The sequence below is a fragment of the Galeopterus variegatus genome, unplaced genomic scaffold (genome assembly GCF_000696425.1).
Source record: "Galeopterus variegatus unplaced genomic scaffold, G_variegatus-3.0.2 Scaffold80, whole genome shotgun sequence".
Lineage (NCBI taxonomy): Eukaryota > Metazoa > Chordata > Mammalia > Dermoptera > Cynocephalidae > Galeopterus > Galeopterus variegatus.
In genome coordinates this window covers 365087-383066 of record NW_007726191.1, presented here as the reverse complement: position 1 = coordinate 383066, position 17980 = coordinate 365087, and the positions used below count along the sequence as shown (strand labels likewise).

Genomic DNA, 17980 nt, shown 5'->3' with positions numbered 1-17980 from the left:
TACCGGACCGGGACCGGCAACGGGATCGCAACCCTCGGTGTTGCGCCCGCACCTCGCTCAGCCAGTGAGCGGGAACCGGTCTGTATGTGGGATCCGAACCCTCAGCGGGAGCGCCACCGCACTCTCAAGCGGCGCACTGTTAGCAGTGCACCACCGGGCCGGCCCCAAAAACTCTGTAGTTTCTACTACAGGTTTAGTATCCCTTATCCAAAATGCTTAGGACAAGAAGTACTTAGTATTTTGGATTTTTCTGGTTTGGGGAATATTTGCAGATACTCAACCAGCTGAGCATCCCTCATCTAAAAATCCAAAATGCTCCAATAAGCATTTCCTTTGCATGTCCTGTCAGTGCTGAAAAGTTTCAGATTCTGGAGCATTTCAGATTTTGGATAAGGAATGCTCAACCTGTACCTGATGTCTCTGGAGCACTTTGAACTCTGCAGCTTATGGACCTGCATAGGCAGGCAATGGGGAAGGGTTGTCTCTCCCCTCTTAATGGGCTCCAGAGCTACTAGTGGAAAGCCATTCATATGAGGTCTCCCCAGGCTTCCAAGAGAGCCCAGAAAGCTTCAAATCAAAAAGGAAAGGGAGAGCAATAGGCATTGGTGGACGCCTGCCAACACTAAGCAGGCATTCACCACCACACCTGTGTCAGAAACCCTGAGACCCAGCTTCAGCAGCCCAATAAAAGCTTCACCCAACCCCACCTGAAAGTGGGTGGAGGAAACAGATCAAATAAACTCTGCCCTTCCTGCCCAAGGCAACAAGTTAAAAAGCATTTTCTAATTTAGGAGTAATCAGTATTGTGCCTTACTTACATCTAAACACGACTCTTAGACATGCTTATAAAAACTTGCTCACTCAGAAATTAGGGAACTGATCATCAAAATTTTCTTCTGAATCCACTAGAAAGTTACCATAATGATGTTGTGACAAGCACACAGAACTCTATTTACCTGAATGAGTTTGGCAGCAAACTGGTTCACTTCATTAACTCTTTCTTCATGAGCGGCCAAATCTGTTTGAAACTCTTCAAATTTCTTCTGTAAAACCTCCACATGCTCCAGGTCCTGGCCCAGCTCCTCAGAAGTCACAATTGCTTCCTATTCAGGGACCATAACAGAGCCAGAGTCATCAATCAACACTTGGTAATAACAGCTCCCAGAAACTTACAATGAAACAGATGCACTAGGAATGGGGCCATGTTACAATTAAAGAATGCAGTTTTCTGTGTGGTTGGTGATTTTATTTCATCTCATACTTTGGAGGCTGAACTCTCAGCACTTCTGTCTCAGAGACCCCACGTTTCAGAGTTACAGAACAGAGGAGAACAGCTAGAGATATAGCAATCCTACTTTCACCCCTTTTGCTTAAACCTGCTGCATCTGCACTAACACTGGCTCTCAGATCAGCTGCAGAGCATGGAGGAGTCTCTTCCCTTTTTTGGGGTAAGGCTTAGCAAACCTTCCTTCCCAAAACATACCTTGTCATTGATCCAGTCCATCACATCCTCACATTCTCGTAAATACTGCACCAACTTCTGGGCTTGCAGCAACTTAACTCCTTTCTCCCGCATCTTTTCCAAAAGTAATTCCCATTGGCGGTGCAGCTCCATCAGACGAGTCTGGAGGTTAAAAATCAGATTTTTAATCAGATTACAACTGGTTCACTCCTCCAGTGAGTTTTGACAAGTTAGAAACTTCAGAGCACTGAATAAAAATCTTTTAAAAAGATAATCCCTAAACTGAGAGGAAATTGTAAATTTAACAGAGTAGGAAAAAGTACACACTTCATAGTGGTTTGTGAGGTCTAAAAGTTACAAAATAATTGACTTTTCATAGGTAGATTTACAATAGTTTACTGCAGGTAAATTATTAAGTTATCATTAATTATTGTTTATTTATTATTAATAATAATATATTATTAAATTATTAAAGAAGAATTCCCAGGCAAGACTATTGGGGAAGGAAAGATGAAAAATTAATGTGGAAACTGAACAGAAATTACTAAAGGGTATGTTCTGAATTTATGGGGGTAAGGGGAAAAAACAAAATAGAAGAGGAGGTTCTACAGACATAAAAAATGTAGACTGTGAGACACAATAGGAAAACTTAGTATAAAAGTAGAAAAGATGGGGACCTGAAATGTAATCAGCAATCAAAAAGGGTTCTTGGCTGAAAAAGTTTTGCAGCTTCTATGAAAAGATAGTTTGTGGTATAATACATCTGAAGTGAAGTTTATTTAAAACTTCACCCAAGTGGCAGCCAATAGGCCAAACATATTCACTTCCCAGTATCTTTGGGTTCTCATAACACAGGCCCAGTAAGGACTTGTCAAGAACTGGGGGGAACTGACAATCAATTCAAGCTTAGGTGTTGCATTCTGGCATTCCAATCCAACCTGAATGCCTTTTTCTTTTGGCCTTTTTGAGACCAGCCACACCGCACTCAGCCAGTGAGCGCTGTGAGCGCACCGGTCATCCCTAAGCTGCTGCGCTCCCAGCACCGCACTCTCCCGAGTGCGCCATGGGCTCGGCCCGTGAATGCCTTGTTTATGCCTCCCCAAGATACTGGGAGTTTCTGTACAACACGGACAGATGTTAAGTAAAACAATCAAAGGGGTTTAACCACTAACAGAAAAGAAGTCTGGGATCCACCCATCTTTGAAATGCCACTCAGCAAAATAAAGACTTTAAAGCCATGGGACAGTCAATATGGGTGGATTCTCTTAGAAAAAAGTATGAATGTTTCATCTGAAAGGAGAAAGTAGTAGGGGAAATAAAAGCTCACACAATTCACTTCCAGCACTGCTAAAACTGTAACCCACAAGGAGCAGGAAGTGAAAGGCATTCCAAGGCAAGGGGGGAAAGGCAACCCACAGCAAGTCAATACTCCACCTACTCGGATGTGGGACCCAATGTGGGTGGCGGTGACTATGGGGCGCCATGCTGTCCGGTACGGTGTGAAAGTCTAAACCAGTGACAGACAGGTTACCCAGGACACAGACACAGCCTTTACATGCCACCCACCTTCCTCTATGCTAACACTGCCTGCCAAACTAACACTTTAGCAAGCCAGGGTCACTGTAGGAACTGTGAGCATGAAAGTAAAGACTTGCTCCCTGCTCAAATTAAAGATGAGGCCACAGAATACTAGAGAAAACTTCTCACCCTCAAGCCAACTGTTGGTCTCACAAATTGCATTCTCACACACTCAAGTAAAAAACGAGGGCAAGGCCTGTTCCAGTACTAGAACGACTTTGCCATTCCTGGTGTGTATGATCTTATAAATACTGCAGGTTAGAGAGAGTCCAGTTCCACAGGCTTCTTATTGTTTGAGAGCATGAGTGGGCAGGGAGGCAGGTGCACTTCAGAAACTCTCTGAGAGCTGACAAGATGGAGGGGAAAGGCTGGTTCTGACTCAGGAGGATTTCTCAACAAGGGCATAAGCAAGCAACAGGAGCCTTCAGAGAAGCATTTGGCAGAAAAATTAAGGAAAGAAAATAGAAATGAAATACAGGTTGGAAAAATAAAGCAAATATTTGTGACTGCAGAAAGAAAGGAATAAATTGAAATTCCAGTTCTGTCATCTGTTAGCTATGTGACTTTGAGCAAGCTACACAAAATTCCCTGAACCTGTTTCTATCCTTCTATAATATGGAGATAACGGCCACCTTGCAAGCTTACTTGAAGATTAGAAATTAGCAAATTGTCTGTACATAAAAAGCTACTAATAAGCTACTCAACAAATAGTAGTTAACATTATTTTTAATGTTGCTTTAGTAAGATCGCTAAACATGGCAGAGGGTACCAATAGACATGAATGATGTCAGCTTTGGGTTCTCCCCTCCCCACTAGGTTAATTACTGAAGCCGAACACTTCATCTATTTCTCATATTCCCCATCTGTAACCTTGTTATATACTACTATAGAGCAGCCCGTTCACTCTGGAAAAACAACTTCCTTTTTTTTTTTTTTTAATTTTATTTTTTGTGACCGGTAAGGGGATCGTAACCCTCAGCTTGGTGTCTCCCGCACCGCGCTCAGCCAGTGAGCGCACCGGCCAGCCGTATATAGGATCCGAACCCGCGGCCTCAGCGCCCTTAGCACCGCACTCTGAGTGAGCCACGGGGTCGGCCCTGGAAAAACAACTTCTATCAAGGAAATAATAAGGCATGTGCCCTTAGCACCGCACTCTCCTGAGTGAGCCACGGGGTCGGCCCTGGAAAAACAACTTCTATCAAGGAAATAATAAGGCATGCTGATTTCATCTACTATAAGACTATATACAGTGCTGGCCAGTTAGCTCAATTGGTTAGAGTGTGGTGCTGATAACACCAAGGTCCAGGGTTCAATCCCTGTGCCGGCCAGCTGCCAAAACAAACAAACAAACAAACAAACAAAAACTGTGTACCAAACAGTGAAAAAAGGGCAGAGAAACATTTGTCTTTAATTGCAGAGATACATATTACATTGCCCAAATGGGTCGAATATAATTAAATAGTTGATCATGGCATTTGGAATGCACTTTTATTTACTATTCACAATCATTACTAGTACTAGTTAATAATTATTAATCATAAGTTTTGGACTAATTGCAAGTCTTCAATATGAGACTGCAGAATACAGCAGAGCAAATGTGAGACAACAAATATTTATTGTTAAAAACCACTAGACTGGATCTTAAGGGACTGGAACCTCCCAAACAGTTACCAGGGAAGAGCAGGGGATGAAACACTTCTAGCTGAGGTTTAAGAATGTAACTTTCATAAATCTTCAGGATTGCTTTGACAGGTAAAGGACTAGAAAAGGCTGGGCCCTCAATGGAATGTGGCTTTGCGAGACCAAGAACCAAACAAAACACATAGCTAGGTATGAGGTATACCAGAGATAGGAAAGAGCATCCCGTTCTGAGAAGATCAGTGTGCACACCTCATCATAAAGAGGTTTGTTTTTCCCTCAGTACCTTGTTACTAGAAATATGAAACAAAGCAGAGAAAGAGCAATTTTGCCCCAACTCCAATGAACTGGCATCAAAACAAGCCAGACCAAAGAGTTCAAGGAGTCTCAAAGTCAGATCACCAGGGTCACTGACCTGCAGATACCACAGGTCATTCCCGAGAGCTGGACCTTTAACTGGCTTGCTTCCTAGACCTCATTAAACTCCTCCTAGGGAAAGCCACCAAGATTCAGACAGCAAGCTTTCCAACAGAGAACTTTATAGTGTCATTGATTTTTCCTATTTGTTTTTATATCCTCATCCCTAAAATCACCAATTTCACTAATGTGCTCTCTCACCTAAATTAACAACTGTAAATGTTAGAGTTAATTTATGCAATCTTCTTCAAAGTATAATCACATTCTAATTTGTTCTACAAAAAGAGTATTAATTTCCTCACTAATTATACAAACACTTGTTTATATTCACTCTGAATCATATCACAAAGGCAGGATTAGGGTAACTTCTTGAAGAGACTTTACAAACTCCTGTAAAAAGCTGGAAAAGTCTATCTTTTTTTTTGGAACCCAAACTGACGTTCCTCCACCCAGATGAAGGCCACCCATACCAGGCACTATTCATACTCACCCGTATGGTTTCAGATGCAAAATGCCCTTCTGAGATCATCAGGTTTCCAGTTTCATCCAGCTTAACAATGGCTCCTGAGTTTGCCTGCACTTCAGCTTCAAAGGCTTGATGCTTCTGAAGCTTTCCCTGTTGGTGGACCATGAAGTGAGCCATAGATGTAACCACACAGCACTCATAGTTTGTCCCCCACCCATTATTCCTCCCCTCCTTAATCGCACTCTCTCTAGTTATGGACACATCACTCGGCATCTTGCCCATTCTCTACTGCTCAATTACTCAAATACTCTTGACTGCATTTCTACCAGCACTCTTAATGCTTGGCCAGTAAGGACAACCAACTTTGCAGATGGAAGATGCTAAAAATATCCTAATTTTATCATCTACCAGGAAATTAGCCTTTATATGGACATACAATTCCTTCAAGACATATTGACAGTTTTCCTTAAATAATCAACCCATTGTCACTTACAACATGACACTTCGTTTCCCTTGCTTTAGAAGCCACACTCTTTGATCCTGCCTAAATTCCATTTCTCAACATGTCTTTTTCATCAAGTATTGAGCAGGCAAGGGGACTGCTGAGCAGGGATTGTACCTAAACCAGTGTTCACCATTCTCTCTTCTTAGACTACTTTGGTGTAGTAAAAGAACCCATGGGCCCAACTACTGCTCCACTTGCTATCAAAATAATTTTTTTAAAAAGTCTTTTACCAAAATTGATGAGAAGAAAGGCTTTCTCTTAAAAAAAAAAAAGTTTTATTGAGGTATAATTTACATACCAAAAAATTCAGGCTTGCTTTTGATAAGACTTACCAATGAAACTCTAACAGGGACTCATAACCATGAATTTTTGCCAGCAACATTGTTAGCATGCCTTCCTCAAAAATACATATTCCAAGAGATCAATTCAAATCTTCCCTGAAAAATGTTTAAAGATCACCAGTGGTTTGAGAATTATCGTCAAGGCAGTGGCTTGAGAATTTTAAAGCATCCAGAAAAGATAAATTAATATCTGCAAGATTTCATATTCACTTTCTTTCTTTCTTTTTTTTTTTTTTTAAAAAGATGACCGGTAAGGGGATCTTAACCCTTGACTTGGTGTTGTCAGCACAACGCTCAGCCAGTGAGCCAACCAGCCATCCCTATATAGGATCCGAACCTGGGGCCTTGGTGTTATCAGCACCGCACTCTCCCGAGTGAGCCACGGGCCGGCCCTCACTTTCACTAATACACTAAAGGCTTGTCAGAACAGAGTTAGTACTTCCTTATGTCTGATCTAAATTCTTCTTGCTGCCCGGTCTTTCAAGGCCATAATTAAATAACTTTGATTTTGGGGCAGAACATTTGGGTTCTTGAATTTTGGCAGGAATCTCAGGGAGAACACACACCTGCAAGTTGGTTGGGTCTTTATAATTCTCATCAGATGCAATCTGAAGTTTTTCCTGAATCCACTTCTCCAGTTCCTCAGCATCTCTTTGGAAAAACTGGAATCGATAGGAATCTTCCAGCTTCTGACGCCTCAGGGTTGAGAGCTCCTTGAAGCGGTGGTATCGGTCTAGGACCTGCTGCCGCCTCTCTTGGATGTCCTCTGCTGTTTCCAGCACTTTGACCCCACTTGGGTCCATTTTCTGAAAAGACAGAATGCCCTGAGATGAGCACTATAAGACACCAAAATAGATTCAACAGAATTAGCCAATCGGAAAGAAGGAAAGAATTACCCTAGCAGACAAGTGAACTGAGAAGGTACTCCCTTTTAAGGATCTAACAGTGAAACTCACATTCCATTCCTGTTTTTAAAAAGGGCTCTCCACTCCCCTGCAACACCTACCTACATGGGTTCCTCAGAGGATGCCTAACCAGCATGGCAATGAAACAAAGAAAAAAATTCAAATGGAAGAACTATGGTTTATACTGTCAATTCTACATGAGCTCTAAAGATTCAAAGAAATACCAGCTCTGGTATTCAAATAATTATTGACAACAAGTCTATGGAAAAGTCCCTTCATTTGGTCTCTGCATTTCATTTTAATAACTTTACTCTTACTTAAATCAGCTTTTCTATCTTCCCAGATATTCAATGTAGGGAATGATTATAAAATAACTGAGTCTTTAATATCTGTAACCAATAGAATTTACCTAGAGTAGCTAATTTCTCAGTTATTCCAAAATGTCAACCCTACCAGTCTTCTTCAGACTATCAGAGAGCCTGCGAAATGAACAGGCTTAGTTTCACCTGAATGCACACAAAAGAAAACCAAATCACCGTGTATCTTGGGAGGGGAAAAAGGTGTTGTGAAAGATTTACCCTGTTTTGCTTCTACCTGTTATTTTAGAAAGTACTGAAACTGTAAATTCAGCACCAATTCCAAGTTAACCCCTGGGTAAGTGGTACTTCCCTTCAGCACTCAATCAGCCCCAACTGTAAACCCTCAGATTTCTGGGCAGTTTCAGCTGGCTGGTAAAGGCATTGAACCCTGGAACTTGGTGTCATCAGCACCAGGCTCTAACCAACTGAACTAACTGGCCAGCCCAGTTTCACAAATTTTAATGTCAAAAAGAGAACTTGACCTATTTATGTGAGAAACCCAGAATATGCTAATTGATCTTATCAAGAATAAGCCTTTTTATCCTCTAACAAATTAAGAACCACAGAAGGAAACAGTTATAGATTAATGACAAAAAGTTTCTAAACCTGTCAGTAACATGTGACCTTGTACAAGCCACCTTCCCTCTCTATGCCTTTATTTCCTAAAGTGACTAAAAGTGGCAGGTAAAAATGGCATGATCTCAAGTCCCTTCCAACTTTAATATTACAGTCTAGAGAGGGGATTCTGGGTTCAGCAAGGAAGCAAATCAGATATGCTTTATGGTCCCTTCCAGATACTGTTCTGTAATTTATAAAAGGTATAACAATTGTGTTACCCGGGAAACATCTGGGAGCTCTTCCCATTTCCTGTCGCCTGCCTCAGCTAATAGAACAGGGTACTCAGGGTAACCATCAGGAGCGGAAGTCAGCCACAGTGCTTCCCCATATTCAGCTGGGAGGTAAACAACACAAGGAGACCTGGGTTAGGTCAGAGTTTCTAGCTCACATTCCAGCTCTTGAGGGATTAAAGCAGCTCTGAGTGGTGACGGTGATGAGAAAGCACCGTCTGCACCTGATCAACTCTGAGGACTGCCCCACTATGGGAAGAGTACATGAGGTAATTTTAGCCATATCTCCATTCCTTCTATGTTATTCTCCACATATCAACCAGTTAATTTTTGTTGTACTATTGTTTTTCCACAGTCAATTTTTTTTTTTTTACTATAAAAAGAAACCATTCCCTTCTGACAGGAAAGAACCCACCTCTTCAGGAGGATCTCCATGATCTGGCCCAACACCCTGGCCTGGCATCATCTCTCACCCATGCCCGCTAGCTACCCTGTTGGCATGTAGAAATAATCTTTCTTCTCCAAAATACGTGATTCCCTTTAAAACTTCAAGCCATCTGCACATGCTTCCTTTGCCTAGAATGTCCCGTGTCTCTTGTCTGCCTGGACAACGCCTATTTATATCTCAACACCCAGCTGCAATGAGTAAGCTGAGGATCATACCTTCTTGCTAAACTGTACTCAATGCTCCTCCTTTCCCTCCCTCTCAGATGCAATCACACTTTTCTGTAAATCTGCAAAACACTTGTATATGCTTCCCATGGTATGATTAAACTGAGCAACCTAATCTTTGTATCCCTGACTTCTAGCATACAGAGGTCATAAAGAGATGTTTGTTGATGAAAAGACCAAGTACATGCTGAGTGTTGTAGCTGCTATGCAGCAGTAAGGGATGGGGAGAGAGCTCGATAATGAATCTTTCATTTCCCATATTGTAAGATTGGAATTCTATCCAAGTAAATGCTAGATTCATGACAGGAATAGCAAACAAAGAATATACTGACTAAAGCTAAACTGCTAGGTGTCAACCTAAAGGGTAAATTTGGATTACTAATCTCGGACTGACCACATGGCAGTATACTCTGAGAAAGTAGCTGCTCTTCTAACTATGATAGGACAAACCTCAAGGAAATAAAACTCAAGAAGTCTCAGCTTTGGATGCTCAGTAGATAGTTGTCTAAAAAAACAATTTCTAGGGCCAGCCCGGTGGCGTACTGCTACAGTGCGCCGCTTGCGAGTGCGGCAGCGATCCCGCCGAGGGTTCGGATCCCACATACAGACCGGTTCCCGCTCACTGGCTGAGCGAGGTGCGGACGCAACACCGAGGGTTGTGATCCCGTTGCCGGTCCCGGTCCGGTACGGGCGCGATACTGAGGGTTGCGATCCGTTGCCGGATACGAAAAAAGACAAAAAAGGGGGCCGGCCCGTGGCTCACTCGGTAGAGTGCGGTGCTGATAACACCAAGGCCATGGGTTTGGATCCTATATAGGGATGGCCGGTTTGCTCACTGGCTGAGCGTGGTGCTGACAACACCAAGCCAAGGGTTGAGATCCCCTTACTGGTCATCTTTTTTTAAAAAAAGAAAAAAGACAAAAAGGAAAAAAAATTAAAAAATAAAAATAAAAAAACAATTTCTAGTGCCAAAACAGACTTCGAGAGAGTGCTTAAATCCAAAAACTGAGGGAGTGACTTTGAAAAACTAAATGTCTGCTGGATCAGTTTCTCTAATAATTTTCATTACAATAGGCAGTTCTGCTTTACACTGCTGCTCTGAGTATACTAGCCTAGTTTGGAGAAGGCTGATCCTTGACAAGGATCACTACCACCACCAGCCACACTCCCTAGTAGTTACACATGACTTCACTCATTCACCTTCCAGTTGTTTCCTGCAGTCGTATCTCACATCAAATTCCCTCAACCAACGCCAATTACAGGCCCTGCAGGGTCCAATTGCAGGGTCCCCTTCCCAGCTCAAAAAGTTCCCTTTGCCAGGAATGCACTCCTCTCCCACTCTCAACTCTACCATTTAATATCATACAAACACCTCGTCCACTATGATGTCTTTCCAAATTGGAAGTCTCCACTTGCTTACTTAACCTGTCTTATCACTTATCTTACAGCACCATCACATTCCGCCATGTAATTATTGTTTTCTCCCTACCAGTTCTTTTCCTTAAAGAACTATAAAAAAAGACCATATCTTATTCTTACTATCTGAGCACAGAACTTGGCACATATTAGAATCAATTACATTCTGAACTTGGAAACAAACTGCTATCACTTTATAATTAAGTAGTCCGGTGATCTAGTAAGCAAGTTGCAGAGCCCAGGGTGACCGGGGATTTCCAGACGAGTGCACTAGAACCAGTAATTCTTTTTTTTTTTTAAAGAGGACTGGTAAGGGGATCTTAACCCTTAGCTTGGTGTTGTGAGTACCACGCTCAGCTAGTGAGCTAACCAGCCATCCCTATATAGGGAATCTGAACCTGCGGCCTTGGTGTTCATCAGCACTGCACTTTCCTGAGTCAGCTACGGGCCGGCCCTTAGAACCAGTAATTCTTAACATGATTGGAGCTGATGTACAATTTATCGATGGCCATTTGGTTATTTATTAATTCCTTTCACTTCCTCTTACCTTTTCCATCCCCACTTTGGAGGGAAAAAAGAGGAAGGTAATGTATTAATCATTTAAAAACAATTACTTTTCTTTTCTTTTCTTTTTTTTTAAGACTGAGTCCTCTTAAGTTAGTAAACAACTAGGGTTAGAGTAATTTATTTACATACTTCCTTTGTTCTCATCCCCCCCAGAAACAGTTAAGATGGAAAAATACAGGGAAATTATGTATATAATTTGCTTTCCTACAATTTTCTTGTAAAGAAATTTTCCAAGGAAGGTATAGTTGTGCGTGGAATAGTAACTACACTGCACATGAATTTCTGAAAGATGTCTAAATTTTCAGAATTAAAGTATGTGGCTTCTGTCCTGCCTCCTATCATAGGATTAACTGCATTTCAAAAATCTTTTAGTGGCTACAAAAATCTCTAAGAAATCACATTTGGGAGCAGCCCTCACGATGGGGAAAAAAAGAATCTCCATCATTACATTGCAAAGGTTCCACCTGAGCAAGTCTCTCTGCTCGGACCTAGCTTGCTGATTTGACCCTACCAATCCGGGGAGACAGTCCAATGAGGCACTGCTGAAATTAACCAACCTAAAAGGCTCTCTTTGTCGCCCCAGTGAAGTAGAACGAGTCAATTCTATACCAAGTGCTTTGGTCAGGCAATAATGGACTTTTCTTTCCTGCTGTAGATCAGCTGATGTCAGTAGGTGGGAGCTCTGCCAAGTAACAACTGGCTGTCTCTGGGGAACTGGGCATCTGAAAATCACCAATGCACTCCCACTGCAGTCAGCATTAAGGATTGTCATTTGCATAATACAGGAGACACCAAAAAAATTTATGAGTTAATAAGTTTCCTCCTCTCTTAACCTGATAGGAAGCTGTCTCTAGTTTATCTACACAAATTAGGTTTTTTTTGCTTCTAAAAGGAAGCTGTCTCTAGTTTATCTACACAAATTAGTTTCTTTTTGCTCCAAGACTACATTAAACATGGGAAAAAAATTCATAAACATCACTAAGAACTATTGCCACCCAAAGGTGCTACAACCTCTCTCCCAAAACTATGTCAAAGAGCTACTGGAATTTCTTGCACTCTGCCTGTGCACACCACATTCTGACTGAGGCTACATACTGCAAGAACCCCACCCCTGCCCTGGAAATATGCCACATATCATAAGGCATACTCCATAGAGAATGTTCCAGGCTGTTCCCAGCTATATGGGATTAACACCTTTTGAGAGCACTAGAAAGAAAGTATCTAGGAAATGTGCCATTAAAAAACAATCTCCAATCTTACCAGCCTAACTATCCCACTAACTAAATGCCTAAAAACCGCAACAGAGAGAAGACTTCCTAGGAGTGCAATCAACTGACTGCTTATCTCAAAGCAGCAGACCCAACTCTGATTTTGCCAATCAAGTCCATGTACACGGAGAATGAAGGAGGGGAAATGAAGTGCTAAATTATTCTCTATGTTTAAGGACAGCTTACATTTAAGGCAAGTGAAGAAAAAAGATCCTATCTTTGCAAAATCATTAGAGAAGACTGAAGATGCACACTATTTATAAATGCTGCAATGCAGCAGTCAAAATGTTAGCTCCATCATTTCAGCAAGTAATGTGAATTGATCTCAGGGGGATAAAACAGGAATTACAACTATGTTCTCTATTGTAATAAATAAAAAGGACTTGTCAGCATTCTTACAATACTGCCAGATCTCCGGTGGGGGGAGGGGAGGCTCTAAATATGTGAATCTTGGCTAGAAATTACTAATTTAATTCAAAGACATAACATGCCTAAGAATGACTCCTCGTATCAAATTTATACACATTATCAACTGAAAATGGATTCCTACAAAAGAGGTCAAACATGAATATCTTTGTCTTCCTGGTGAATGCCAAGAGACAGCTGTTTGAGGCAGTTCTTGGTACTAAGGGACTTTTAAAATGCCTTAACCTAATCTACTGAGAAGCTATATAGCCCCATCGTACAAGGGGATACATCTACCTTTGGGAATCGGGGAGAGACACTGGGTGGGAATCACACTGTGTTAAGCAACACAAAAGACTGCAGATGCAAACATTTTCAAACCAAAGGTCAAATGCTTTGGACTCTGCAAACTTAGCACCTGCAGTGAGTAGTTTAGGACACCCTCACAAGGACCTTAGAGAGTGCAAGAATTCAGCAATCAGTTTCTATACTGAACCCCAAAATAGAAAAAAAATTATAGTGAAGATGAAAGGAGTCTCTATTAAAAACAAAGCATTGGAATTGCCATTCTTTCAGCAAGCTGAATGTGCTGGATGTAAGAATAATACAAAATGAATTCTGATTTCCAAGCAGGACACCAGATATATTTGTTTTGCAAGAAAAGGATTTTTAGGGACTAACAGGATGAACGGATCATTTGGCTCTATGGAAAAATTCATAAACTTCACCCAAAGCAAAAGGTCACAGAAACCATTCATCAATTTTGTTTTTGTTGCTTAGTCAAAGCCTGAATGTGCAGAACCGACAATGCCTTTCTTCCGTGGCTTAGAAAGCCAGCCTATTACCGAATTTTAGATTTGCAAAGCAAGAGAACTATACTGTGGATGTGGAAGGGCTCTCCGAATAACAAACCACCAAGAATTGGTTAGCACCCATAAAATTGTATACCAGTCGATTCTCAGATCAAACAAATTAGCGCAAAACCAGCTTAGCTGCAGATTTTAGTGGCAGATCTGATGGTAAGCAGAGAGGTAAAAAGTACACAAAGAGTTTTAACACCATGAATAAAAACAACAAATTTTTTGCTTAAACCACATCTCAATCAGGATTGTGGATCCACATGTCAACCTTCAAATTGATTAATTCTGGGCCGGCCCGTGGCTCACTTGGGAGAGTGCAGTGCTGATAACTAACACCAAGGCCACGGGTTCGGATCCCATATAGGGATGGCCGGTTTGCTCACTGGGTGAGCGTGGTGCTGACAACACCAAGTCAAGGGTTAAGATCCCCTTACCGGTCATCTTTTAAACACACAAAAAAAAGTGAGCGTGGTGCTGACAACACCAAGTCAAGGGTTAAGATCCCCTTACCGGTCATCTTTTAAACACACAAAAAAAAGTGAGCGTGGTGCTGACAACACCAAGTCAAGGGTTAAGATCCCCTTACCGGTCATCTTTTAAACACACAAAAAAAACAAACAAAAAAAACCAAATTGATTAATTCATTTCAACTCAGCACAATTCTGCAGAAGTGAGCAGGGACTTAGCTTTAAAAAAGCAAAGATTCATACTGCATTGCATCAAAATCCAGAAATGCAGAGCAATATTGAGAAAACTTACTTCGGTATGCTTCCCAAATACTATCTTGCTGCTACTTACCTTTTAACCTGTAAAATTCAGACAAGAGGTATTTAAGTGCAACATATTGTTACTATGACTCAAAACAGGAAAAGGTGGCCCATTTTTATAAACCTCATTTAAATAATAAACTGATCTGATTTATAAAAAGGCCTGCCTTGGATTTATCACCTATAATCACTAGAAATTTCCAAAGTTTATATTTTGCATTTTGGCATATCAAGATTATTAATTTTAAGCATTTTTTTCTTTTTGAAAAAGGTCCAATTTAGCGAACACTCAAAAACTATAAGAAAATGTGAGCTCCATTTCATTATAGAGATTGTGGCAGAAGAAATAAATCAATGGAACAGGAAACAAACCCAAGTTACAATATTTGTCAAATTTTAAAAATACTATTTCTGCTACATGTTTTCAGATTATTTTTTTTCCCAAATATATAGGATAGTCTGTTTAGTCCCTTGGTTCCTAAGAACCAAGTAGCCATAAATAAAAAACCAGCAAACACTACATGCAAACACCAGGATGGTGATAAGAAATTAATATATTCATGCCTTAAAGAGAAAGAGAGGAAGATAAAAAACAGGAGGCTTTGGAAATTTACTAAGACTTCTGATCATGTAACACCAAAAAAAAAAAAAGAAAAAGAAAAAACCCCACCCAAACCCTAACCAATCTGTTTAACAGAAAGGTCATGCAGGCAGGGTTTTTTCCCCCTCTCTTCGGATCATTCAACCTCTTTGACACAAATGCGTCTTCACTGCAAGCCAGGCAAAACCGAAAAAGCAACACATCTTCTGCATGCTGGGCAAATACCTGGACTCTGCGCTTACGAAATGATGACAACATGACGGAGGAATGTGGAGTCTAAAGAGGCAGGGGAGAGCAAGATAACAAGCTTCTAAGGGCAAACCGAACAAAATCACTTCAAAATGAACAAAACGGACCTTTAGAAATATACGAATACAGGTAAGAATGCAATTTCAGATATTTTCCCAGTGCTTTCTCTTTGACATTCTACACAAGAAATTTAAAATGTGAGAGAACCAAGGTTCCCGAGTCTTGGCAGTTACTGTCTATCTAGATGTGGTGCCTTGGCCAAATCACACCTTCTCTTGGGCCTCAGTTTTCCCACTTGTCAAAGTAATAATAATGAATATACTTTATTTTTAAAATTTAAAATTTTATTTTACTTTTTTGGTGGCTGGCCAATATGGGGATCTGAACCCTTGACCTTGGTGTTGTAACACCACGCTCTAAGCAACTGAGCTAACTGACCAGCCCTGAATATACTTTTAAAAACTAAACATACCCTCCCCCGATCCACATTCTGATAAACTGAGAACCCCAGGACTAGCTGATTCCTAAATTCCCTTCCATTCGGTAATAGTAGAACATGATTTCATGAAATCATCAGAAACAACAAATAACTCAAGCTACAAAAAATCTGACTTGGAAAGTCTGACTTGGGTCTAATTTGTTGGTACACTTACTTTACAAAATTCTATTTCCTGTTCAAAACTGGTACAAGAGGAATATGCAAAAATGGTGGAAAAGAGGTGATGGTTCACAGCACAGCTGCTCCATTCAACTGGTCCCAAGTGATCAGATATGTGTCCTCCTCCGCATTCCTGGAGTCAGCATTTGCCACCAGGGCATAGCATTCTTCTACTGTAGGGCCACAGCAGATGCGCTGCAGCAGACCCAAGCACATAAGCAGTGGAGTCCTTGCATAGCCCGCAGAGGATTGATTACAAAGGCAGGCCGGCCTCAGGCCCACTGTCCTTAGTGCAGGTTTACAATGACAGGACATGAGGGACTACTGACTGCTGAGATCCACTTCTCAGGGTCTGCAGTTGGCCCCACCCTTGGGATAAAGGCAGGTAAGGAAAAGTACAGAAAATCCTAACCCAGGGAACCAAAAGATATACAACGGTACTTCAAAAAGTTCATGGAAAGATTGTAATATCTTTTAATTCCATTTTTCCACGAACTTTTTGAAGTACACTTTTACCCAAAACAGTTTCCCCCACCTCAACCTGTTCATCAGGATTGCTTAACAGGCTTACAATGGGGATTTCTCTAATTATTAGATTACTACAAAACACACTGCCAAAGCCAAGAGCATATCAGAGAAAAAGTGACTAAACTGGGTTTACCATAAGAACTGCTTCGTACTTGTCCAGCACAGAGCTAATCCTCCTCTCACGTCTCTCCATCTAGGTCCCTGGATAACAGTTAACACACTTTGAGGGTCCCTTTGAGTAATTATTGGCCCAGTTACTAAAAAGGGCTTACTGTTAATTTCCTGCACCAGGCCCTTACTGCAGCACTTTTTTTTTCCTCCAGCACGTTTTCTAAACTTTGACTTCAATTTGACCTTTCAAAATCTAAGACATCAGCTGCAATGAAAGGAAAAATAAATGACTAGTTAAGGAGTTGGAACCTTGGCTCAATGGCTTCATACAGCTTAGTGTTCCTGCTGTTATTCTTAAGATCTTCTGTTTCCTGGCTACAAGACACCCCCACCCTTCCATCTTTGATACATTCTGTTTTACTTAAGTCCAATTGCTATGACGACGCAATTTCTCAACACATTATGAAAATACTTCATAGGGTCTCTCTTCTATTCTTCCCCGACAGCCATGACGCCATGATGGCAAGTTTTTCTAAAATACTATGAGGAAGACAGAACAAAGGGCCTGAAGATATTAGGTTCTATTAATATAAAAGAGATTTGACAAGGTGTTGCAGCAGTTCAAGCATCATCTTTCTAGGCTATTCAGATCTTGCAGATCGACCCGACTATCTGCACTATTCAGACTTTTCATTTAAAACATATTCAACGCTTAACTTTAACGAGCCCCTTATTTAAAATATACTTTATTCCAGTACATGAAAGAGTCTTTTAAAAGCCATTTTTCTTTGGGAAGCGTCTAATCAAATTCTCAGGGATGGCTTTCAAACAAAAGACTGCTCTGTCATTCAACACCAACATGGTTGTACATTTTTTTTTTTACAAATAATACACTGTCCTCGACTCGAAAGACCCAGTCTCAGAAAAAAGAAAACAAAACTCTAAGTTGTAAGTTATTTGATTTGGGTCTCATACCAAGTAAGCGCCGCATCTACCTATCATTTACAAGCAAATCACACAACGGGGGAGGAAAGAAATGTTTATTACAGAGAAAGAGAAGGAGACGGCCGGTCTCGGGCCTCTCTGCGTCTAGAGAGGGGGCCAAGAATCCCCACCCAGGATGAAATTAAGGTCAAACAGGCCTTTCTCTACGGGCTCTTCCTCGTTCAAGGGTTGGGCAGGCAGTGCTCGCGGTGACTCGGGAACACGAGCTGCAGGAGTCGTTCCCCACCGAGGGAAGGCATCGGGGGCGGCGTGGGGAGCGCTCTGCAGGGCGGAGGACGGCGACGATTCCGACGAAGGAGCCCCCACCCACCTGCCGCAGCCGGACGGGGCAGGGTGGGGCCGCAGCCAGGCTGG

General features: G+C 41.4%; 1 protein-coding gene across 1 annotated transcript in view; it reads right to left on the bottom strand.

The window, feature by feature from the left end:
- Nucleotides 1-17980, bottom strand: part of SPTAN1 (spectrin, alpha, non-erythrocytic 1) — a 64438-nt gene that overhangs the window by 46287 nt on the left and 171 nt on the right. Inside the window, exons 2-5 of the mRNA XM_008579624.1 lie at nucleotides 6974-7213; nucleotides 5586-5711; nucleotides 1484-1624; nucleotides 957-1103 (exon numbers count right to left, since the gene is read on the bottom strand). Of these exons, the coding sequence (XP_008577846.1) occupies nucleotides 957-1103; nucleotides 1484-1624; nucleotides 5586-5711; nucleotides 6974-7210 (651 nt within the window). The 5' untranslated portion in view covers nucleotides 7211-7213. The remainder of the gene's footprint in view (nucleotides 1-956; nucleotides 1104-1483; nucleotides 1625-5585; nucleotides 5712-6973; nucleotides 7214-17980) is intronic.